Source organism: Coregonus lavaretus (genome assembly GCF_964263955.1).
Source record: "Coregonus lavaretus genome assembly, chromosome: 36".
NCBI lineage: Eukaryota > Metazoa > Chordata > Actinopteri > Salmoniformes > Salmonidae > Coregonus > Coregonus lavaretus.
In genome coordinates, this window is record NC_140023.1 from 4,061,329 (window position 1) to 4,087,965 (window position 26,637).

Below are 26,637 nucleotides of genomic sequence, written 5' to 3' on the forward strand. Positions count from 1 at the left end.
GCAGGGCCCTGATGCCGCAACAGGCCCACACACACACACTTCAGCTTCTATCTCTGTCCCTGGCTCCGGCTGTCACAAGACGCCCTAGCCCTGTCATAACACTGCGCACCGCAGTAATTGTAGATTTCACAGCACTCCAAGGACAGCCTCTGACTCCAACACAAAGTGACAGGCCAAGCAGCGGTGGATGGCCTCGAGTTTGTACCGTCCTCCTCACATTTTTGCTTTCAATTTTTTGCGTGGTTGGTCTGATACAAAGCATTAACTGAATTACAGAGCACATGAACAACACAATATTTGTTTTATTAACAGACAGATAGGTTAGGCACTGGCATAATATAACTGATCATCCACTTGCATTACCTGTTAATATCCCACTCCAATCAATCCTATAGATCTAAATGAATTCATTTGGTTTGGTAAGCTCTATTTAATGTTATGCTCTGTGTGTTTCAGTCATGGAGAATCCTGGTGTTCAGCATGCTGAATGTCCTCTGTACAGGTTGCCTGCTGATGTGGTGCAGCTCAACCAACAGTATGGGTGAGTAGTCCTCATCACATGACAGTGTTCCACACAGCCAGCCAGGCGTAATAGAGTATGTCAGTGAGAACACTGTGTACTGACATTGTTCTGATATTGTACTCTGACGTAATTCTGTTCTCCCTAAAGTTGTTCACCTAGGGCCATGGCAGTTCCCACCATTATAGTGATTATTCTCCAGCTACCTAGATCCACTCATGTCACATCCAGAGTGAGAGAGATCCCATATTATAGATCTAGTCAGAGTCCTCCTGACCCATAGAAATAGTAATTAATCTACTATGTTCCGACCTCCCACCCCAACACTTCAGATTAGATCTTTGCTGGTGTCGCAGTGTTATTGTGCTGGTGTGATGATGATGATGATGATCATGGTGAAATCAGTGTGAAATCCTTTTACGATTAATCCCTCTGAAAAATGGGGCAATGAAAAACATGGCAACACAAGCAGCCGCCACCAGTGTTTTGTGTCAGACACACAGGAAATGGAGGACCTTCAGATATTGAGCGGCCCGAGGAATGCGACACCGACGTCAATAGCCAGCACAAATAAACAGCAGCACCAGGCAGGCAGACCCTGCTGCTCAGAGACAGAGGAGAATGGATCCACAGGACAGGAAACTGTTGGTACATTTCCTATATGGTGTTTATCCACACCGAAACCAAGCTGTGCTAATATTGAAGCCATTGAGGGCGAGAGATAGTCTTTCCTCTGTGCTGTAATGGCATTCTCCAGCCTATATCTGCACAGATCAGCCTTGTGTTTAGGGAGATGGTAATGTGATTACCATCTGTTTATGGAGATGGTAATGTGTAGATCTCATAAGCTGCCCCCAATCTTACATGTCAACATCAATATGATATTATTACTAATTCAAGTAAAGGGATTTTTATAATGTCATGCAATCATAACAAAACAAGTATAATGTCAGTTCTGCTGCAAATAGTATGTGTTAAGCATAAATCATTGTCCACAGACGCTGAGACGCGATAGTCTGGCGTCCCATTGTGACATACTGTAGCTACGCGGCTCTGAGACCACCATCCGCAGGGGGCGCACAGCCCGAACGTGCACCTCCCCACAATTCCCAACCAACGCGGCTCCGGTACGCATCCTCTATTCATTTGAATGTGTTGACAGTTGGATTGCTTGGGCTGCTCTGAGAATTCGAAAAGTATGAAAGCCGACGGTCCAATATTCTAGAACACTGCCGTGCGTACATGTTTGGAAATTATTTATTGAACTTATTAGAACACTTATTAATTTGCCCAAGTTTATCATAAGACATGAACAGACTGCATCAGTGATTCGTATTCCCTGCAACTTTCTGAAGAGGCAACGGCACCGGAATGCCCCTGTCTGTGTGTGTGTGTGTGGTGTGCGTATGTCTACCACTTTGTGTAGCCGTTTTGGCTTTCCCAAAAACCTTTTCAATGAAAAGTTAACTACAAAGTAGCCTATGCCTACCTGGCAGAATCATGATTATTTGCTTCAATCCAGTGAGCATTTGTTTAGCAAACACCATCACATTTGCGCTACAGGAACACTGCTAACCAAACAACAGTTCAAGGAGCGTATAGAAATCACAACGTTGTGTCTGTGCCATTATGGCCTCTGTGACAGGCTCTATGGCGCTGCCCATGCTATCTCTATTTTAAAGTAGTCAATTTTCTTATTTTTATGTTTAAAAAAAGTGTAAAGCTAATATTGGTGACTTACCGCCACCTGCCATGCTGGAGTCTTGTCATTAATTTATTATGGCCACTAGATGGCAGTCATATAGCTTAAAGCCATTTACAAACTAGGCAAACCAATTGAAGAAGACGACAATGCTATGATAATTGGCTGATCGCTCCCAACCCATAGGAATCCCCACCCAATTGACTACTTTTAAAATAGAAGAAGCCCTCAATGGCAATCTCCAATCAAAAATGGGTTATTTCCATGTAATGATCAAAATGTCTTCGTTTTTTCACAGACCTCAAAAGTGGTCTCCTGTGTGGTAAAATTAGGGCTGACACAATTACCGTGTAACTGACGGTTATGGATGAAGACCGCCATGAAAAATTAAATAACCGGCATAACCGTAAAACATTTTTTGTGTCGAACAAATCGCTGACTGAATGACCACAATGCAGCAGCAGCACACATAGAAATAGAATCAATAGAACAGGCTCAGAACCTCTTACCCTGGCAATTTGACTGAACTCATGGGTACACTCGCAATGGCTGCCTGGTATTGTGATGCAATAATTTCCATGGTAATGTAGAATGTCAATGTAGCTACATTTTGCTGGGGGGCAATGAGGAGATTCGGGATCTTTCTCCCACAGCCCTTTCCCCCACGCGTTTCCATAGCAATTCCATTCTCTGTTGGAGTTCGATTGACCCCTTTACCGCATCTATGGCCACTAGTCCACCCATTATGCCATCATTGACATGAATGGGGACCCCCGTTATATTCATTATATTTATATGGCAGCACATGCAGTCAGGAGTGGAGGAGAGGAAAAATGTGTTTCCAAAAACAAAGAGTAATACAAAATAATTATATAAAAAGTATACTTTTTTTTTTGCGCCGCCCTATGGGACTCCCAATCACGGCCGGTTGTGATACAGCCTGGAATCGAACCAGGGGGTCTGTAGTGACGCCTCAAGCACTGAGATGCAGTGCCTTAGACCAATGCGCCACTCGGGAGTTTGCTGTGGTATCGTTTTGTTATCGAGTATCGTGATGCTAAACCTGGTATCGAAGTCGAAATTATGGTATTGTGACAACACTAGTATGAGTTGTTTGTGTGGTCTCGTGACAACACTGTGTTGTTTGTGTGGTCTCGTGACAACACTGTGTTTGTGTGGTCTCGTGACAACACTGTGTTTGTGTGGTCTCGTGACAACACTGTGTTTGTGTGGTCTCGTTAAAACACTAGTATGTTTTGTTTGTGTGGTCTCGTTAAAACACTAGTATGTTTTGTTTGTGTGGTCTCGTTAAAACACTAGTATGTTTTGTTTGTGTGGTCTCGTTAAAACACTAGTATGTTTTGTTTGTGTGGTCTGGTGACAACACTAGTATGTTTTGTTTGTGTGGTCTCGTGACAACACTAGTATGTTTTGTTTGTGTGGTCTCGTGACAACACTGTGTTTGTGTGGTCTCGTTAAAACACTAGTATGTTTTGTTTGTGTGGTCTCGTTAAAACACTAGTATGTTTTGTTTGTGTGGTCTCGTTAAAACACTAGTATGTTTTGTTTGTGTGGTCTCGTTAAAACACTAGTATGTTTTGTTTGTGTGGTCTCGTTAAAACACTAGTATGTTTTGTTTGTGTGGTCTGGTGACAACACTAGTATGTTTTGTTTGTGTGGTCTCGTGACAACACTAGTATGTTTTGTTTGTGTGGTCTCGTGACAACACTGTGTTGTTTGTGTGGTGTCGTGACAACACTGGTATGTGTTGTTTGTGTGGTGTCGTGACAACACTAGAATGTGTTTGTGTGGTGTCGTGACAACACTAGAATGTGTTGTTTGTGTGGTGTCGTGACAACACTAGTATGTGTTGTGTTTTTATACTTTATGTGATAGGCGCTGTACAAGCTTGTGGATGTTGTTTTAGCTGTGGGTTATGTGCTTGGTGCTCAGACCGATAGGCGCGGTAGTGTAGTGGTCTGATGAGTTTATTGTAGTGTGTCTGTGTTGCAAATTAGAGCTCTTCCATATCTCTGGAGGTTTTCCAGTCATTGCATAAAGACCCTAATGTGGTGCGCTGAGCATTTGGCTTCCGGTTCATTAGAATCCCCTCCCGTCCTCTTCTCTCTCTCTATCCCTCCCCCTTCATAGTAAACAATGCCAGCGTTACAACAAAGCAAATCTACACTGCTGCGGCATTGGAGATATGCTTTTCATACATGCTCCTTACTGCCTCTGGTGCCTTGGGTGGACTGTAGTCATTCCAGTAGTGTATGCATCATCAACTGAGTGACATTGTGAAAACAAAAGAGAATCTCTAATTGAGTTTGATACGATAATGTCCCAAAGGCATGCAGGACGGAACCATAGAATGTGGGGTTTGCATAATCGTGCCATAATTTGCCATGTCAGCGGCCATATAGTCACACAGGAGGAGGAAGTCTGAGAACAGTCTGAAGTCCCCATCAGCAGCACCGAGCCTCATCCCTGTGACTGGTCATAGCTGTGAATGTAGCTGCTCAGTTGTGAGAAAGCGGCTTCCTGGAGAGATCTCCCGTTCTATACTTGAGCAGGATCTGTTTTTCCATTACAAACCTCTAAAGTGGAGGGCTACTACTCCTTCCTTGCAAATTGGATAGAATCAATGTTAGCTCCACAGAGTTTGACGGAAACCTGCGGGTGATCCTTAAGACCTGTAAGTTCAAGTCCAGCATTCGTGGTTGAGCGAGATAATGATTAACTACGAGAAAATGTGACTATGCTTAAATCTCTGTCTATTTATGGGGGTTTGCAATTCAGTGACACTGAACAAAACACACAAGGATTGCATGTTGCACTCCCTCTCTCTGACAGTTAGGTCTATTTATATTGCATTTTCATAAAGCGGTTGTTAAACAAGCATGCATAACGTTACTTGGAAGAGAACACGTAATTAACAGTGGCATTGCAGGCTATTACTGGGCTTAGCATGTGAATACATCTAGGCCTTGCGGTAGACTAGCACCTTCTCCAGCTGCCTCAGACTACAGCAACAGGAGATGGGCTCCTGCCCTATGGGCCATTCTGGCTCGGGCAAGGCTACTTACTTATTTAGGTCTAATTTTGAGTATAAAGGGAGCATAAATCCAAAAGGAAATCCCTTTTAATAATTTGGTGGGTGCTTATATTTGTCCTATTTCACACATGTACAAGTATGTATTATACTTGTGTGAATTGAAAATGTGTTTTTTGCATATCCCAACTCCCCCTGAGACACCCTCGGAGAGTGGGGTCACAGCCAGGGTCAGCCATTATCAACAGCAATTAGGGTTAAGTGCCTTGCTCAAGGGCCCACGTCAGATTTTTCACCTTGTCAGCTCGGTGGTTCGAACTAGTAACCTTTTGGGTTTGCTGGCCCAACGCTCTAACCGCTAGGCTACCTGCCGCCTTAAGATGTCATTACCATGAAGCCTTTCAAATTTGAAAGGAAGACATTGCACTGCATCAAATTTTTAAAAAATTAATAGGAAAAATGGATCTCTTAGGAGGCTACTTCCGCTGATATATAGGTACATTATCCTGTCTGTAGCTAATAGCTATGAACAATGGTGGGAAAATAATAGCTTGTAAATGTACAGATTTGTCGCTAATTTCTCTTCCTGGGGTCCAGCAAAATTAGGCAGTTATACATTTTAAAAACATTACAATACATTCACAACAGATTTCACAACATATTAAGTGTGTGCCCTCAAGCCCCTACTCTACAACACAAAATCCATGTGTACGCGTGTGTATAGTGCGTATGTTGTCGCATAACAACCGGAAATGTACTTATATAGCTAGTGGAAATATTAAAGGTGGTAATTATTTGAGCGCAAACAGTGTACAGGCCTTTGTTATTTTCATGTACAGTGAGGGAAAACAGTATTTGATCCCCTGCTGATTTTGTACGTTTGCCCACTGACAAAGACATGATCAGTCTATAATTTTAATGGTAGGTTTATTTGAACAGTGAGAGACAGAATAACAAAACAAAAATCCAGAAAAATGCATGTCAAAAATGTTATAAATTGATTTGCATTTTAATGAGGGAAATAAGTATTTGACCCCCTCTCAATCAGAAAAATTTCTGGCTACCAGGTGTCTTTTATACAGGTAACGAGCTGAGATTAGGAGCACACTCTTAAAGGGAGTGCTTCTAATCTCAGCTTGTTACCTGTATAAAAGACACCTGTCCACAGAAGCAATCAATCAATCAGATTCCAAACTCTCCACCATGGCCAAGACCAAAGAGCTCTCCAAGGATGTCAGGGACCAGATTGTAGACCTACACAAGGCTGGAATGGGCTACAAGACCATCGCTAAGCAGCTTGGTGAGAAGGTGACAACAGTTGGTGCGATTATTCGCAAATGGAAGAAACACAAAAGAACTGTCAATCTCCCTCGGCCTGGGGCTCCATGCAGGTTCTCACCTCGTGGACTTGCAATGATCATGAGAACAGTGAGGAATCAGCCCAGAACTACACGGGAGGATCTTGTCAATGATCACAAGGCAGCTGGGACCATAGTCACCAAGAAAACAATTGGTAACACACTACGCTGTGAAGGACTGAAATCCTGCAGCGCCCGCAAGGTCCCCCTGCTCAAGAAAGCACATATACAGGCCCGTCTGAAGTTTGCCAATGAACATCTGAATGATTCAGAGGAGAACTGGCTGAAAGTGTTGTGGTCAGATGAGACCAAAATCGAGTTCTTTGGCATCAACTCAACTCGCCGTGTTTGGAGGCAGAGGAATGCTGCCTATGACCCCAAGAACACCATCCCCACTGTCAAACATGGAGGTGGAAACATTGTGCTTTAGGGGTGTTTTTCTACTAAGGGTTAGGACGACTTCACCGCATCAAAGGGACGATGGACGGGGCCATGTACCGTCAAATCTTGGGTGAGAACCTCCTTCCCTCAGCCAGGGCATTGAAAATGGGTCGTGGATGGGTATTCCAGCATGACAATGACCCAAAACACACGGCCAAGGCAACAAAGGAGTGGCTCAAGAAGAAGCACATTAAGGTCCTGGAGTGGCCTAGCCAGTCTCCAGACCTTAATCCCACAGAAAATCTGTGGAGGGAGCTGAAACGTCAGCCTCGAAACCTTAATGACTTGGAGAAGATCTGCAAAGAGGAGTGGAACAAAATCCCTCCTGAGATGTGTGCAAACCTGGTGGCCAACTACAAGAAACGTCTAACCTCTGTGATTGCCAACAAGGGTTTTGCCACTAAGTCATGTTTTGCAGAGGGGTCAAATACTTATTTCCCTCATTAAAATGCAAATCAATTCATAACATTTTCGACATGCGTTTTTCTGGATTGTTTTGTTGTTATTCTGTCTCACTGTTCAAATAAACCTACCATTAAAATTATAGACTGATCATGTCTTTGTCAGTGGGCAAACGTACAAAATCAGCAGGGGATCAAATACTTTTTTCCCTCACTGTATGTACCATTTAGCCCAGCACCCACGTTTTTTGATGGATGTGCGTATGACCACAGCCATTTCTTCAGCTGAAAATTCGACAACAATAGATTTCCTTGCATTACCTATCAACAAAGTATCCGATAACGGTGCCTTCAGGGGTGGTGTTGGGAGTTTTCCAGGGGTGAATCCTCTCTCCTCACCTCCTTCTCAAAGCGCATTGCGTGTGCGTGCATAACGGATCCTAAAGTGGTGCACTGTTCCGTAGGCTGTCGGAATAAAACAGATGAGTCTACAGGAATGTTTGCTGTTGTCAGCTGGTCCAGATCAAATTTTGCTCCGGAAGACTAGATAAAGTTTCAAGCTGTTGAAAAATGTAAATGCCTTAATTTGATATGCTTCTCCCTCTTGTCAACAATTATTTTAGCTGGATCAATAGTTGCCTGGGCATGTTGGTTGTGTAGGTCAGTACAGACAAACACAAACTGACTGCAGTGTGCACTGGGTTATTGTTTTCAAGGCCCATGATCCTCTAGGTTTATGCCCTTCTTATACTGTGTTTGTTTACTATGGCAATTATTCTTCTGAACTGATACGGGGGATTATACTGGATGATTAGAAAGGTTTACTTTTAAGCATGTTTAATGCTCCGTTGTGATTCCTGGAAATTCAGGACATTCTTTTCTGCCTTGATGGTGTTATGGAACATAGGGACTGGCCTTGGTTCAGAATCTTGTTTTTATTTGTTTAATTCACAGTTCAGTGTGTAGTCTGTTTAGTTTCTGGAGAGGAGTACACACACACACACGTCAACTTATCTTTGTGTTTTTTCATGTGATAGGTTTGTGTTTGTTCTACGTGTTAGTGCATATGATGTCTGTCTGCTCCGCTCCTCTATAGCAGACAGCCTCTCAGAAGCACTATACTCTGGGACTGTGTGTTCCCACTGTATTTCTACAGCTGGGGGAAGCCAAGCGAAAGGAGGTCAAGTGCCTGTTCTGCAGGCTTATAAACACCCCTCCTCCTCCTCCTTTATCCCCCTCCTTCCTCCTGCCCAGGGAGATGGGGAGAGAGAGAGAGAGAGAGAGAGAGAGAGCGAGCGGTCTGAATGAAAGGGTTTACCCTGTCTGACACCCCCCCCCAGTCTGAGCGGCTGGCCTTGTGTGGCTCTCAGGAGATTGGCATGGTGGCAAACTCGATGCAGATGCCTCGCCAGAAAAGTCTGTCTGTGGGTAAGAGAGTGTGACTGTCAGAGATGGAAAGAGATTGTGTGTGGCACTTGAGGTTATCCTGTCTAGGCCCTTGCAGCATGTGTGTGTCCATGTGTTTGTTTATCTTTGTTTGTTTGTGTCTGTGTGTGCACGTGTGTCTGCGCTCCAGTGTGTCTGTTTTTGGTAAAGGGAGAGTTGGTTAGTCCCCAGGCCCCTCCTGTTCTTCCCCGTTAGAGCACAGCTGGTGAGTCCCACAGGGCTGTGTTTAAAGGGAACAGTCCTACATTCAGATTCACTTTCTGTTCCAAACAGTTCTCAGCTTTGCCTATAATAAAACTCACTTAATTTATTCCAAAAAAATAAAAAATTACGTGAGTGCTTATATTTGGCCCTACTTCGTAGTGTGTTTTATTTGCGTGTTTGAATTGGAAATGTGTTTTTGCATATCCCAACTCCCCCTGAGACACCCTCAGAGAGTAGGGTGACATCTGCTCATATCTGCTTTACTTAGTATCTGGCCCTGGACACTGATCTATAGCCATATAATAGGTCCACGAGGTTAGCTTTATTCATAGACATGTAGCTTATAGGTTAGAACTAGGTGATGTGGCTCGTGGACAGTATGTTCAGTACAGCTAATGTCCTCATCAGCCTCATTATGTAATCTTTATCGCGCTACCGTCCGTCCGAATGAGCTAATCTAATAGCAGCTTCTAGTTTTGATGCTGTTAAATAAAGAGGAGACTGTAGTAAGACATTCCACTGTCACAGACTGAGATCCACCCTGATGACCGGAGCCTATCCAAGCCAAGTCTGGGACCTGTGTATTCAGCTCAGGGTTGGAGCAGGGAGCTCGCTCTCCAGTCTCCAGGGCAGGGGAAGATATCACTACAAGCTGGTGTGGAGATCCTCAGGGGCCTGTCCTTGTACCCCTATTCATTTCTGACAGCCTACTTAAAGTGTAGAGTTCCAGCCTCTTTCTGCAGCCTCGCGTTACACAAGCCTATTAATTATTGGACAAAACCAATGTGCTGCTCACCCGTGTCTTCCTATTCACAGAGGGCTATGCTAAATCCTACTTGCCTCATCCATCAGGATTCAGTGTAGCCTGTCGCTCTGACAACAATAGGGCCACCTTGTACAAAAGCCATTGGGGGGGTTTCAATAACACCACACTCTGAATAGGTGAGAATTGACAGACCGGTAGTTACCTTATATTGTTTATTACAACTAGAGATTTGCATGATTACGTTTTCTGAAGGCTTTGTGGCTCTTTATACACCAACTGTCAAGAGTGAACAAGTGAGAAACCTTTACATAGAACCTGAAAGCAACTTCAAAGGTGTGGTTAAATCCATAGAAATACAATCTCATTCTAGTTCTGTGGTTACAACACTATACCTTGACCATTATCAGAACACTATCTTACTAAATGAGTGGTGTACCATCTTCACATTGTTTCCACTGAATGGTGAATTTAAATGTTGATCTCTGAGGTCAGTTTCTTTCAAACAATTCTCCATTTGATTTTTAGTGGTCTGGCGAAAGTTTATTTAGTGGGAGCTGGTAGTCGGAGCTAGCTTCAGGTTGTGGTTACTGACAGGTCAGGTTTGATGGGTCAACTATCTCATCAACAATTGTGTGCTTCTGTCTGTGTTTGTGTGCAGAATTCTATGCGGTGTGTTGTGACTCACTTCTCCCTCCCTGAGCCACTAAGGTGGTGTGTGTGTGCTCACAGCTCTTTGTAGCAGGCAGCCCTGAGTGTGTGTTTCCCTGGTCTCACTTTCACCCCCTGTGGCTGTCAGCACGGGCCCAAGGCCCAGACCAGCCGCCGCTTCCTTTGCACGGCTCCCATTTCCCCTGCCAGGTGTTTCTGTGTAGTCAGTCAATAAAGCTTTTAGTTTACATATGGAGCGATCTATTGTTTTAATGTGCCGCGTTGACAGACACCCGAGATGCCCTGGTCGATGCATGTTTCTCTGCGCAATGACAGCACACTGCTGCAGTTTGCAAATCTCTCCTATCTGAGATGCCGTGTGTGTAACCTGTGTCTATGCGCCAATGCGGTTAGGACCCAGCAGAGCCTGGCCCAGGGAAAGGTGATACACACCCATGGCCCAAAGGCCCGTCAACCTTTGCTTATCCTCCCATAACCAGGCAGCACTTAATGCCGTTAATGGGCTTTGTTCCCTGGGGTGGAACTGGGGCCGGGAGGAGAGGCTGGGGCTAGGGGTGTAGATTGGGTCTAGGGGGTGAGGTTAGGGGAGGCTGGGGCTGGGGGGTGAGGTTGGGGGAGGGCTGGGGCGTGAGGTTGGGGCTAGGATGGCAGGAAGGCACAGCTAACAGTCAGCCGATCAGACTGGTTTGGGCTTCTGCTCTGCAGACGACATCATTAAATATGCAGCTCCTGAGTCATATTCCACCACTGCGCTTCCCTTTATAATCTCCCATTGATCAGAAACAAACATACTCAAGTGACCTTAATCTGCACACATTATGTTCCACGTATTGGGTTCAGCTCTGGAGGGAGCCGGCCCACCGGGCCTCCTCTGGGTTATGACTAATGTACTTGTGCTCCTCCATACCAGACAGCTGCTGCTCCATACAAGAAAGCGTTTTGCGTGTGTTTGCATGTATGATATTTGGAGGAAAAAGAATACCAGTCTATTTGGAAACAATGAAGAGCAGAGACAATCAGGTCGTATAAACCGCTTACATGCTGACCAAACCGGCTCCGCTCGTGAGACAGTCGGGTCGTATAAACTGCTTACATGCTGACCAAACCGCTCCTCGCTTGGGTATGTTGATTTTTGTCTATCCCCACCAGAGGCGTGTTCATGACATGCAGGTTAAAATACCAAAACCAACTAATTTAATTTGGGGACAGGTCGAAACACGCATGAAACATTCTTGAACATATAGCTAGCTTGCTGTTGCTAGCTAATTTGTACTGGGAGATAAACATTGGGTTGTTATTTTACCTGAAATGCATAATGTCCTTTTTTTAGCCGGATCTTAGTAGAATATTGACCCATTTGAGTCACACAAAATCAAGTGTTCTCTACGCCGACAATAAATCCACAGATAAAAAAGGGGAAACCTAGTTATTTTTTATTTAGTTTTGTTTGATTCATCCTCCTTCTGTGAATTTGATATGGCGGTTGGCAACCAACTTAAGGTGCATTACCGCCACCAACTGGACTGGAGTGTGGACCTCCCATCTTTCAATCACCCACGTGGGTATTTGCTTGTAAAAACCAATGAGTAGATGGGCGAGGCGGGACCAAGTTCTATTTTAGCTCGCAAAAGCTTGCAAGCAGTTTGTATGAAATTATTGAATAACATGTATGTGTAAAAAAAAAATTGCAATGCGGCCCGTTTGGTCAGCATGTTAGCATTAAACTGTCTCAGACAACTGGGTAGGATATGTGTCCTAACAGACTCAGTGTGTGGTGAATACACTGTGTGATGGATGTGAAGTACATTGTAAAAACGCTGAGCCGACGTTTCCTGATGAAAAATATCATCCTGTTTTTGTTTTGGTAAACATTGTCCATCTTCTAATCAGTGAGAGTGAATAGCCCATGCTCTACTCCAGGGCTTATCCGATTTGATCTCTCATTTACCAATGGGCTAGTCTAGCCTGTGTCCTCCCTGATGTTTATAGTACATTCACATGATTAACACCTAAAGATGAGATACCTGTACCACCACAGTGGATTTATAGGATTGGGTCACGGTTGAAAGGCCGTATGGGATGACACCGTATAGGAGATTTTCTCATGTACAGTGGTGTCCGAAATGATTGACACTCTTGATAAAGATGAGCAAAAATGACTAAAATAAATTATTTAAATACTGAACAATATTGTATGCTCCAAAAAAAATGGGGAAATTATATTATTTTATACTAGTACGATTGCTCAGCAAAATAGCCACATAACATCAAAAAGCCACCACCATATGTTACAGTTGGTATGGGGTTATTTTCTGCTTATGCATTCTTATTTTGACACCAAACCCACCACTGGTGTGCCTGGCCAAAGAGCTCTAAATGAGAACACATAAGCAGAAAATAACCCCATACCAACTGTAAAATATGGTGGTGGATCTTTTGATGTTATGGGTATATTCTGCTTGCACTGGTCCTGGGGAATTGTAGTCAAAAACCTGGTTGCCTCTGCCAGGAGGCTGAAACTTGGCTGCAAGTAGACCTTCGAGCAAGATGATAACCCCAAAATCCACAACAAAATGGTTAATTAGCCACAAAATCAACATTTTGCAATGGCTCTCTCAGTCTCTGGACTTGACACCCATTGAAACCCTTGGTTTGAATTTTAGACGGCAGTCCATAAGTGCAGACGAAGGATATCAAGGATCTGGAAGGATTCTGTATGGAGGAATGGTCTAAGATCCCTCGCAATGGGTTCTCCAACTCCATAAAACATTTTAGAAAAAAGCGTAGTGCCGTTATCCTCGCAAGGTGAAGAATTGAAAACAGGGGTGTCAATCATTTTGAGAAATTATTATTACTTGTTAAACATAATCTCTTTCGCTGAGCAATTTTATTAGTATAATATAATTTAGATTTTTTTTCTCCATACAATATAGCTCAGTATTTTAATTATTTATTTTAGTCATTTTTGCTCATCTTTATCAAGGGTGTCAATCATTTCTGGCCCCACTGTATATTCCTGTGTGCTCTGGCAGTGATGCAGAGCGCTGAGCCATAACCATGGCGGCGTGGTAGGTACGGTACAATCCGAACTCAATCAGTCCGATATATCCCCTGGGCCTACGGCTAATGGTCGGCATGTCTCCTGAATTACATCACCTCAGTTTGGCCAACATGGTAGAGCAGTGTGGAAACAAAATGTTCTGCTCCATGCAACGCTTTGCTAATCTCCTCTCCATCATATCCATCTTACATAATGCCAGGTTTGCAGGCCGGCGGATATCACTCCACCTCTGTCGCCTCCTGGTCCTCTAGCCTACTGCTGCTCTGCTCTACACCGCCCCCTAGGGCCAGGGAGTTTGACTGTGAGAATGGCACGGCACTACTCCCTGTGTTTTTAAAGTCTAGATACATTGGGGAGCAGTAGGAGGCTGGAGACTGGGTCAGGCCTGCTCACTGAGTCTTCATAATAACTGTCTGTGTGCATGCGTGGGAGTTGGCATCTTAGCTCAGACACCACAGCTACACTGGCATCTCTACTGGACAGGAATGACACAGTTTTGGGGGAGGTGGAGGGAATCCTTGGCAACCAAAGGATATTTATGTTTTTGTCCATGAAATGGCTGGTACACGAAGGATGTATTGCAACTGATTTATCATCATAGAACATTTGTCTTGTTGATTGACAGAAGGGCAGGCTCTATTCAATTGCGGTTCATCTCACCAAAATAGTCTATGAATTAAACTGGTGTATCACAGCTATCTCCTTCATACATGTTACAATAGCTTTTACAGAGCAAAAAAGCATTTGCTTCATTTCTATTATAATCATTTCAAGTAAAATATAGCACTCATTGATCGTCTCTTTCTCTGTCATTTCAGCCTTAACAGCATACACATACCTCACCATCTTCGATCTCTTCAGGTGAGTAAGTGGGCATTCTGGGGTGCATCATGTTTTATCAGCACTGTCTGAAGAAGTTTTACACTAAGCTAAATATTGTACTTAACACTTGAGCTCTTTTTACTCGAGTGCAACTGCTTGTGTTGAGCTGTTGTTAGTCATGATGACTTATGTGTACCTGTTGGCCTACAGTCTGATCACCTGTCTGCTGAGTTCCTGGGTGTCCATGAAGAAGCCTAGTCAGCTCTTCTCGTTTGGGTACGTCCATTAGTACACTGATTCTACAGTAGCCTGTTTTCTAACATGATGTCCCCCACTGTTAATATTTATTTAAAAAATTGAGTCATTCGATGATCATGTTTCCATTGGCTTGTATTGATTATTCATGTCTGCTGTTATGTGGTGTATGCATTAATGCACTGTATGTGATATAACACTTACATTCCCACACATCTTAGGTTGTTTAAAGAGGGGCTGAACTTACCAATTCCACCTGGGCTTTTCCGGTACTCATCAAGAAAAACAAGAATTTTGTCTTAGGGGTGTGGCCGTTTTATAAAAAGCAACTCGTTCTTTCAACATAACATTTGCGACGATGTCTAGGCTATGGATTGTTGTCTAAACAAGTCAGAGGTGCTGTGTGCTAATGGTTAGTTCGGCTGTCTCTAAATTAAATGGGCGGGTTGTAGGTTGATTCTGGCAAGCGATTGGATAGCGTGCTCTGCAGCACACCGGGCATCTGTGATACGGATGATTTGAATACTGCCAGACAGGATTAGACTGTGCCAGGCTGTAGTCCAGTTTGGGCAGGATTAAAATCAAAACCCAACCACCATGTAAGTGACATCCTCAGTTACACAAATCTCACAAAACTCTGTTTTGGAATATACTGACTTTATGACCAAAACTATCCTACTTACACTTTTTGGTCAATTTTGGCACTGGAATAAACGCTGCTGCATAATAAAACATTTCCCATCTATATCCGTCTGTTAAGCTAGAGATCTGTTTTGGGTTGGGCTGTGTCTCAATCTACTGCATCCGCCTATGTTGGCCTTCCGCATCTGCGGTGGAAGGTGGCAAAGCTACAGCGGTGTTTGTCAGACCAGGAGACATCCTGAAAATCGGTCTTCTCACGAAAACGTCTGTAGCGACCAAACAGTTTGGGCTAATATGATAACCCCCTATTGGAAGGTGAAACTCTCAGGAGTACATTCCAGTTGTTTTGCTTTAGGACGCCCACAAGCCTCGCAGGACTCGTGTGAAGGTAGCTCAGTACCAGTTTCAAAAATGGAGGTAAAATGCCTTCAGAAAATATTCACACCCCTCGACTTTTTCCAAATGTTGTTACTACCTGAATTTAAAATGGTTTAAATGTAGATTGTGTGTTACTGTTCTACACACAGTACCCCATAATGTCAAAGTAAAAAAATATAAGTACATTGAATATCCCTTTTGAGCATGGTGAAGTTATTAATTGCACTTTGGATCAATATACCCAGTGACGACAAAGATACAGGCGTCCTTCCAAACTCCGTTGACAGAGAGGAAGGAAACCGTTCAGGGATTTGGCCAATGGTGTTTTAAAACCAGTTATACAGTTAAATGGCCTTGACTTGACTTTTTCCAGATTTTGTTACGTTACAGCGTTATTCTAAAATAGATACGTTTTTCTACAGACAAACCCCATAATGACAACGCAAAAACAGGTGTTTTGAAATTTTTGCCAATGTATAACAAATTACAAACTTAAATGTCACATTTACATAAGTATTCAGACCCTTTACTCAGTACTTTGTTGAAGCACCTTTGGCAGCGATTACAGCCTAGAGTCTTCTTGGGTATGAGGCTACAAGCTTGGCACACCGGTATTTGGGGAGTTTCTCCCATTCTTCTCTGCAGATCCTCTCAAGCTCTGTCAGGTTGGATGGGGAGCATCGCTGCACAGCTATTTTCAGGTCTCTCCAGAGATGTTCGATGGGGTTCATGTCCGGGCTCTGGCTGGGCCACTCAAGGACATTCAGAGACTTGTCCCGAAGCCACTCCTGTGTGGTCTTGGCTGTTTGCTTAGGATTGTTGTCCTGTTAGAAGGTGCACCGTCCCAGTCTGAGGTCCTGAGCGCTCTGGAGCAGATTGTCATCAAGGATCTCTCTGTACTTTGCTCCGTTCATCTTTCCCTCGATTCTGACTAGTCTCCCAGTCCCTGCTGCTAAAAAACATCCCCACAGCATGATGCTGCCACCACCATGCTTCACCGTAGGGATGGTGCCAGGTTTCTTCCAGACGTGACGCTTGGCATTCAGGCCAAAGAGTTCAATCTTGGTTTCATCAGATCAGAGAATCTTATTTCTCATGGTCTGAGAGTCCTTTAGGTGCCTTTTGGCAAACTCCAAGCGGGCTGTCATGTATCTTTTTACTGTCTGGCCACTCTACCATAAAGGCCTGATTGGTGGAGTGCTGCAGAGATGGTTGTCCTTCTGGAAAGTTCTCCCATCTCCACAGAGGAACTCTGGAGCTCTGTCAGAGTGACCATTGGGTTCTTGGTCACCTCCCTGACCAAGGCCCTTCTCCCCCGATTGCTCAGTTTGGCCAGGCGGCCAGCTCTAGGAAGAGTCTTGGTGGTTCCAAACTTCTTCCATTTTAAGAATGATGGAAGCCACTGTGTTCTTGGGGACCTTCAATACTGCAGAAATGTTTTGGTACCCTTCCCCGTATCTGTGCCTCGACACAATCCTGTCTCGGAGCTCTAAGGACAATTCCTTCGACCTCATGGCTTGGTTTTTGCTCTGACATGCATTATCAACTGTGGGACCTTATATAGACAGGTGTGTGCCTTTCCAAATCATGTCCAATCAATTGAATTTACCACAGGTGGACTCCAATCAAGTTGTAGAAACATCTCAAGGATGATCAATGGAAACAGGATGCACCAGAGCTCAATTTCGAGTCTCATAGCAAAGGGTCTGAATACTTATGTAAATAAGTTTTCTGTTTTTTGTTGTTTTTTTTGCGAAAATATCTTAACCTGTTTTCACTTTGTCGTTATGGGGGATTGTGTGTAGATTGAGGATTGTTATGTATTTAATCCATTTTAGAATAAGGTTGTAACGTAACAAAATGTGGAAAATGGGAAGGGGTCTGAAAACTTTCCGAATGGATTGTAGGTGAAAACTGAGGATGAATCAACATTGTAGTTACTCCACAATACTAACCTAAATGACAGAGTCAAAAGAAGGAAGCCTGTACAGAATAAAAATATTCCAAAACATGCGTCCTGTTTTCAGTAAGGAACTAAAGTAATACTGCAAAAAAAAATCAACTTTTTGTCCAGAATACAAAGCATTATATTTGGGGCAAATCCAACACATCACTGAGTACCACTCTTAATATTTTCAAACATGGTTGTGGCTGCATCATGTTATGGGTATGCTTGTCATCAGCAAAGACTAGGGATTTCTTTTTAGGATGGAACGGAATAGAGTTAAGCACAGGCAAAGTCATAGAGGAAAACCTGGTTGTCTGCTTTCCAACATACACTGGGAGACAAATCCACCTTTCAGCAGGATAAAAACACAAGGCCAAATATACACTGACCAAGTTACTTACCAAGATGACATTGAATGTTACTGAGTGGCCTAGTTACAGTTTTGACTTAAATCGGCTTGAAAATCTATGGCAATACTTGAAAATGGCTGTTAAGCAATGATCAACAACCAACTTGACAGAGCTTGAAGAATGTTTAAGTATAATGGGCCGGAAAGACTCGGCTGTAATCGCTGCCAAAGGTGATTCTACCATGTATTAACTCAGGGCGTTTAATACTTACAGTGGGGGGAAAAAAGTATTTAGTCAGCCACCAATTGTGCAAGTTCTCCCACTTAAAAAGATGAGAGAGGCCTGTAATTTTCATCATAGGTACACGTCAACTATGACAGACAAATTGAGTTTTTTTTTCTCCAGAAAATCACATTGTAAGATTTTTAATGAATTTATTTGCAAATTATAGTGGAAAATAAGTATTTGGTCACCTACAAACAAGCAAGATTTCTGGCTCTCACAGACCTGTAACTTCTTCTTTAAGAGGCTCCTCTGTCCTCCACTCGTTACCTGTATTAATGGCACCTGTTTGAACTTATCAGTATAAAAGACACCTGTCCACAACCTCAAACAGTCACACTCCAAACTCCACTATGGCCAAGACCAAAAGAGCTGTCAAAGGACACCAGAAACAAAATTGTAGACCTGCACCAGGCTGGGAAGACTGAATCTGCAATAGGTAAGCAGCTTGGTTTGAAGAAATCAACTGTGGGAGCAATTATTAGGAAATGGAAGACATACAAGACCACTGATAATCTCCCTCGATCTGGGGCTCCACGCAAGATCTCACCCCGTGGGGTCAAAATGATCACAAGAACAGTGAGCAAAAATCCCAGAACCACACGGGGGGACCTAGTGAATGACCATCAGTAACACACTACGCCGCCAGGGACTCAAATCCTGCATTGCCAGACGTGTCCCCCTGCTTAAGCCAGTACATGTCCAGGCCCGTCTGAAGTTTGCTAGAGTGCATTTGGATGATCCAGAAGAGGATTGGGAGAATGTCATATGGTCAGATGAAACCAAAATATAACTTTTTGGTAAAAACTCAACTCGTCGTGTTTGGAGGACAAAGAATGCTGAGTTGCATCCAAAGAACACCATACCTACTGTGAAGCATGGGGGTGGAAACATCATGCTTTGGGGCTGTTTTTCTGCAAAGGGACCAGGACGACTGAACCGTGTAAAGGAAAGAATGAATGGGGCCATGTATCGTGAGATTTTGAGTGAAAACCTCCTTCCATCAGCAAGGGCATTGAAGATGAAACGTGGCTGGGTCTTTCAGCATGACAATGATCCCAAACACACCGCCCGGGCAACGAAGGAGTGGCTTCGTAAGAAGCATTTAAAGGTACTGGAGTGGCCTAGCCAGTCTCCAGATCTCAACCCCATAGAAAATCTTTGGAGGGAGTTGAAAGTCCGTGTTGCCCAGCGACAGCCCCAAAACATCACTGCTCTAGAGGAGATCTGCATGGAGGAATGGGCCAAAATACCAGCAACAGTGTGTGAAAACCTTGTGAAGACTTACAGAAAACGTTTGACCTGTGTCATTGCCAACAAAGGGTATATAACAAAGTATTGAGAAACTTTTGTTATTGACCAAATACTTATTTTCCACCATAATTTGCAAATAAATTCATAAAAAATCCTACAATGTGATTTTCTGGGGGAAAAAATGCTCATTTTGTCTGTCATAGTTGACGTGTACCTATGATGAAAATTATCTTCTCTCATCTTTTTAAGTGGGAGAACTTGCACAATTGGTGGCTGACTAAATACTTTTTTTTCCCCACTGTATCTAATCAAAATATATTTTTTATTTTATTTTCCATTAGTAAAAAAAGAAATGTTAATTTTTCTTCCACTTTGATAGAGTATTTTGTGTAGATCGTTGACAAAAAATTACAATTAAATCCATTTTAATCCCACTTTGTAACACAAAAAAATGTGGGAAAAGTCAAGGTGTGTGATTTACATGTTTTTCCATGTATGAATCTGTTATTCAATATGTTTCTATGGGCTAATAGCAGTAAGCTAAAATTCTATGTTTTATCAAATACATTTTTTATATATATTTTTTATACCTAAAGGTGTCCTAAACTCTAAATCAAATATCTAAATGATCATTGGTAAGACCATCTTAAAACAATTCCATATGTTAGCTTAGTAGAACCGCCCCCTCGGGTTAGACTCTAGAGGTTAAGCCCCTGACCTGTGTTGATGGCCGTGTGTGTTTGTTTTCCCATGACTACAGTCGCGGTACGGTGTAGCCTGTTTGTGTGTGTGTGTTGTCCCTACATCATCTCATACACACAGCATTTGTTGACACACCATGCAAGCTGTTTTTATCGGGTAGGGTTCTATGGAATAGGGCTATGTGTTTGCTTGTTTTCTTTGACCTTAGGCTGTTGAGCAGTGGTGGTTGCATAGAAAGCTGCTTATCAGCTTGACTTGGCCCTAATATGCACACTGGGCCAGTACAATGGGTCAGCCACTGGACAGATTGTCTCATTTCAACTGGAGCAACTCTCCATAACCCTTCTGTCTATCCAGCTTGCCCAGTACAGAATGTTACTAAACATTGACATGGGATAAGGACATTACCAAAATATGTACATTTACAGATGGAAACTGTTCTTATTGCTAGACTTAAGTGTACCTTTTTATACACTACTCTCTTCTACAATGTATGGCACCATATCTGTTCCACACTAGTGATGAGCAATTTGAAGTGATTATGGAAATGTTTTGTGTTACACTTTCTGTGTTCTGGATACAGTAGGATTTTCATTCATGCTTACAGAACGGACACAGGGAATTGTGCTGTGCATCATATCACTCAGTCTCAAAACTCCTGCTTTTTCATATCAGACACCATGAGACGACAGTGACAAATATTTTATTTTATTTTTTTGATCTCTTTTCTAGCATCTTGGTAGTCTCAGTAGCTCAAATGAAAATGCATGTTACAAAGCACATGATCTCTGATGTCAGTCGTGTATTTTCAGTTATGTTCGTTTGCTTGATTGCTCGTGTGTGTGTTCCACCAGGTTTAAGCGGCTGGAGGTCCTGGCTGTGTTTGCCTCCACGGTGCTGGTGCAGCTGGGTGCTCTGTTCATTCTGAAGGAGAGGTAGGTGGAACTAGGGTTGACCCCTGTTTTGGGACACAGGGGATGGGGTGGGGGACGGGGGCTACTGAATATTTCAGCGCTGTGGGAATGTCTGCCTGTGCCAACCTAAGCCCACACCTCGAGCCAAGGCGACCAGGGCCAGGGTTTATCCAGCGGTCACGGCTCAGGCAGGGGAGGGTTTTAGGAGGGGGAGTGCTGATGACGACACACACTACCCCTTATTCACTCGGTGGCAACTAGTACATCAACCATGTGTGTCCTATGTTGGGCTAGCGCAGTGTGTTCAGAGAGAGAGAGAGATTTCAGCACTGTGGGAATGTTTGTTCCTGCCTATGTCCACAACTCAACCTGAAGCACCCATTAGAGAAGGCAGGGTTTATCTAGCGGTCATGTCTCTGGCAGGGGAGGGGAGAGATGACGTTACACCGTCTCTTGCACATGACTGCCAAACAACATGTCAAGCACGTGTGTAACAAGGCTTCCGTCATTCAGAGAGAGAGAAACGGGGGGGAACACTCAAATTAGTATGGTTACATAAGACAGAAGGTTACTTAACCCATAAGGGTCTAAACCCCGACTAACCCGGGAGAGGGTTCTACTAAGCTACAGTGCATTCAGAAAGCATTCAGACCCCTTTACTTTTTCCACATTTTGTTACGTTACAGCCGTATTCTAAAATTGATTAAATAAAAACCCTCAATCTACGCACAATACCCCATAATGACAAAGCAAAAACAGGTTTTTAGAAATTATTGCAATTGTATAAAAAAATTAAAAACATACCTTATTTACATAAGTATTCAGACCCTTTGCAATAAGCCTCAAAATTGAGCTCAGGTGCATCCTGTTTCCATTGATCATCATTGAGATGTTTCTACAACTTGGAGTCCACCTGTGGTAAATTCAATTGATTGGACATGATTTGGAAAGGCACACACACCTGTCTATATAAGGGCCCAAAGTTGACAGTGCATGTCAGAGCAAAAACCAAGCCATGAGGTCAAAGGAATTGTCCGTAGAGCTCAGTGACAGGATTGTGTCGAGGCATAGATCTAGTGAAGGGTACCAAAAAAGTCTGCAGCATTGAAGGTCCCCAAGAACACAGTGGCCTCCATCATTCTTAAATGGAAGAAGTTTGGAACCACCAACACTCTTCCTAGAGCTGGCCGCCCGGCCAAACTGAGCAATTGGGGGAGAAGGGCCTTGGTCAGGGAGGTGACCAAGAACCTGATGGTCACTCTGACAGAGCTCCAGAGTTCCTCTGTGGAGATGGGATAACTTTCTAGAAGGACAACTATCTCTGCAGAACTCCACCAATCAGGCCTTTATGGTAGAGTGGCCAGACGGAAGCCACTCCTCAGTAAAAGGCACATGACAACCCGCTTGGAGTTTGCCAAAAGGCACCTAAAGACTCTCAGACCATGAGAAACAAGATTCTCTGGTTTGATGAAACCAAAATTGAACTCTTTGGCCTGAATGCCAAGTGTCACGTCTGGAGGAAACCTGGCACCATCCCTACGGTGAAGCATGGTGGCGGCAGCATCATGCTGTGAGGATATTTTTCAGTGGCAGGGACTGGGAGTCTATTCAGGATAGAGGAAAATGTGACCGGAGCAAAGTACAGAGAGATCCTTGATGAAAACCTGCTCCAGAGCGCTCAGGACCTCAGACTGGGGCTAAGTTTTACCTTCCAACAGGACAACGACTCTAAGCACACAGCTAAGATAATGCAGGAGTGGCTTCGGGACAAGTCTCTGAATGTCCTTGAATGGCCCAGCCAGATCCCGGACTTTAACCCAATCAAACATCTCTGGAGAGACCTAAAAATAGCTGTGCAGTGACGCTCCCCATCCAACCTGACAGAGCTTGAGAGGATCTGCGGAGAAGAATGGGAGAAACTCCCTAAATACAAGTGTGCCAGGCTTGTAGCGTCCTACCCAAGAAGAATCGAGGCTGTAATGCCTTCCAAAGGTGCTTCAACAAAGTACTGAGTAAAGGGTCTGAATACTTATGTAAATGTCATATTTCAGTTTTATTTTTTTATACATTTGCAAAAAATAAAAACAGTTATGTTTTATTGTGTGTAGATTGATGAGAAAAACTATTTATTCAATTTTAGAATGAGGCTGTAATGTAACAAAATGTGGAAAAAGGGGTCTGAATACTTTCCAAATGCACTGTGTATGGAATTTAAGAAGGTCATACCAAGGATCATTTAGCTATTTGATTTTGAATACCTCTTGAAGTATAAAAATATATATGTAAAAAAATGTTAAATTTTTGGGGGGCCTTGCTGCATTTAGCCCATACAAACGCATTGAATTACAGATTCACTACATGGAACAATAGATTGTCTTCGTCGTCGTCCCCCCCCCCCCAAAAAAAATAACAAGACATGAAAGGAAGTTTGTTCTAAAGTGTCTGTCCTATATCTAAGAGGTATAAGAAAGATCAGGAATATATATATATACAGTGGTGGGAAAAAAGTATTTAGTCAGCCACCAATTGTGCAAGTTCTCCCACTTAAAAAGATGAGAGAGGCCTGTAATTTTCATCATAGGTACACGTCAACTATGACAGACAAAATGAGAAAAGAAATCCAGAAAATCATATTGTATGATTTTTAATGAGTTTATTTGCAAATTATGGTGGAAAATAAGTATTTGGTCAATAACAAAAGTTTCTCAATACTTTGTTATATACCCTTTGTTGGCAATGACACAGGTCAAATGTTTTCTGTAAGTCTTCACAAGGTTTTCACACACTGTTGCTGGTATTTTGGCCCATTCCTCCATGCAGATCTCCTCTAGAGCAGTGATGTTTTGGGGCTGTCGCTGGGCAACACGGACTTTCAACTCCCTCCAAAGATTTTCTATGGGGTTGAGATCTGGAGACTGGCTAGGCCACTCCAGTACCTTTAAATGCTTCTTACGAAGCCACTCCTTCGTTGCCCGGGCGGTGTGTTTGGGATCATTGTCATGCTGAAAGACCCAGCCACGTTTCATCTTCAATGCCCTTGCTGATGGAAGGAGGTTTTCACTCAAAATCTCACGATACATGGCCCCATTCATTCTTTCCTTTACACGGTTCAGTCGTCCTGGTCCCTTTGCAGAAAAACAGCCCCAAAGCATGATGTTTCCACCCCCATGCTTCACAGTAGGTATGGTGTTCTTTGGATGCAACTCAGCATTCTTTGTCCTCCAAACACGACGAGTTGAGTTTTTACCAAAAAGTTATATTTTGGTTTCATCTGACCATATGACATTCTCCCAATCCTCTTCTGGATCATCCAAATGCACTCTAGCAAACTTCAGACGGGCCTGGACATGTACTGGCTTAAGCAGGGGGACACGTCTGGCACTGCAGGATTTGAGTCCCTGGCGGCGTAGTGTGTTACTGATGGTAGGGTTTGTTACTTTGGTCCCAGCTCTCTGCAGGTCATTCACTAGGTCCCCCCGTGTGGTTCTGGGATTTTTGCTCACCGTTCTTGTGATCATTTTGACCCCACGGGGTGAGATCTTGCGTGGAGCCCCAGATCGAGGGAGATTTTCAGTGGTCTTGTATGTCTTCCATTTCCTAATAATTGCTCCCACAGTTGATTTCTTCAAACCAAGCTGCTTACCTATTGCAGATTCAGTCTTCCCAGCCTGGTGCAGGTCTACAATTTTGTTTCTGGTGTCCTTTGACAGCTCTATGGTCTTGGCCATAGTGGAGTTTGGAGTGAGACTGTTTGAGGTTGTGGACAGGTGTCTTTTATACTGATAACAAGTTCAAACAGGTGCCATTAATACAGGTAACGAGTGGAGGACAGAGGAGCCTCTTAAAGAAGAAGTTACAGGTCTGTGAGAGCCAGAAATCTTGCTTGTTTGTAGGTGACCAAATACTTATTTCCCACTATAATTTGCAAATAAATTCATAAAAAATCCTACAATGTGATTTTCTGGAGAGAAAAAAATATATTTGTCTCAATTACAGGCCTCTCATCTTTTTAAGTGGGAGAACTTGCACAATTGGTGGCTGACTAAATACTTTTTTCCCCCACTGTATATTTAACCCCTTATTTTTTACCACAAAACAGTGTCCATATACAGTTGAAGAAGTTTACATACACCTTAGCCAAATACATTTAAACTCAGTTTATCACAATTCCTGACATTTAATCTTAGTAAAAATTCCCTGTCTTAGGTCAGTTAGGATCACCACTTTATTTTAAGAATGTGAAATGTCAGAATAATAGTAGAGAGAATGATTTATTTCAGCTTTTACTTCTTTCATCACATTCCCAGTGGGTCAGAAGTTTACATACACTCAATTAGTATTTGGTAGCATTGCCTTTAAATTGTTTAACTTGGGTCAAAAGTTTTGCGTAGCTTCCCACAATAAGTTGGGTGAATTTTGTCCCATTCCTCCTGACAGAGCTGGTGTAACTGAGTCAGGTTTGTAGGCCTCCTTGCTCGCACACGCTTTTTTAGTTCTGCCCACAAATGTTCTATAGGATTGAGGTCAGAGCTTTGTGATGGCCACTCCAATACCTTGACTTTGTTGTCCTTAAGCCATTTTGCCACAACTTTGGAAGTATGCTTGGGGTCATTGTCCATTTGGAAGACCCATTTGCGACCAAGCTTTAACTTCCTGACTGATGTCTTGAGATGTTGCTTCAATATATCCACATCATTTTCCTTCCTCATGATGCCATCTATTTTGTGAAGTGCACCAGTCCCTCCTGCAGCAAAGCACCCCCACAGCATGATGCTGCCACCCCCGTGCTTCATGGTTGGGATGGTGTTCTTCGGCTTGCAAGCGACCGCCTTTTTCCTCCAAACATAACAATGGTCATTATGGCCAAACAGTTCTGTGTTTGTTTCATCAGACCAGAGGACATTTCTCCAAAAAGTATGATCTTTGTCCCCATGTGCAGTTGCAAACCATAGTCTGGATTTTTTATGGCGGTTTTGGAGCAGTGGCTTCTTCCTTGCTGAGTGGCCTTTCAGGTTATGTCGATATAGGACTCGTTTTACTGTGGATATAGATAATTTTGTATCTGTTTCCTCCAGAATCTTCACAAGGTCCTTTTCTGTTGTTCTGGGATTGATTTGCACTTTTCGCACCAAAGTACTTTAATCTCTAGGAGACAGAACGTGTCTCCTTCCTGAGCGGTATGACGGCTGCGTGGTCCCATGGTGTTTATACTTGCATACTATTGTTTGTACAGATGAATGTGGTACCTTCAGGTGTTTGGAAATGTCTCCCAAGGATGAACCAGACTTGTGGAGGTCTACAATTTTCTTTCTGAGGTCTTGGCTGATTTCTTTTGATTTTCCCATGATGTCAAGCAAAGAGGCACTGAGTTTGAAGGTAGGCCTTGAAATACATCCACAGGTACACGTCCAATTGACTCAAATGATGTCAATTAGCCTATCAGAAGCTTCTAAAGCCATGACATAATTTT

General features: G+C 43.2%; 1 protein-coding gene across 1 annotated transcript in view; it reads left to right on the forward strand.

The window, feature by feature from the left end:
- Positions 1-26,637, forward strand: part of LOC311110845 (zinc transporter 6-like) — a gene marked incomplete at its 5' end in the record, with an annotated part of 72,243 nt that overhangs the window by 9,504 nt on the left and 36,102 nt on the right. Inside the window, 4 exons of the mRNA XM_084153437.1 lie at positions 457-541; positions 14,439-14,481; positions 14,653-14,718; positions 21,108-21,188. Coding sequence (XP_084009563.1) covers positions 457-541; positions 14,439-14,481; positions 14,653-14,718; positions 21,108-21,188 — 275 coding nt within the window. The remainder of the gene's footprint in view (positions 1-456; positions 542-14,438; positions 14,482-14,652; positions 14,719-21,107; positions 21,189-26,637) is intronic.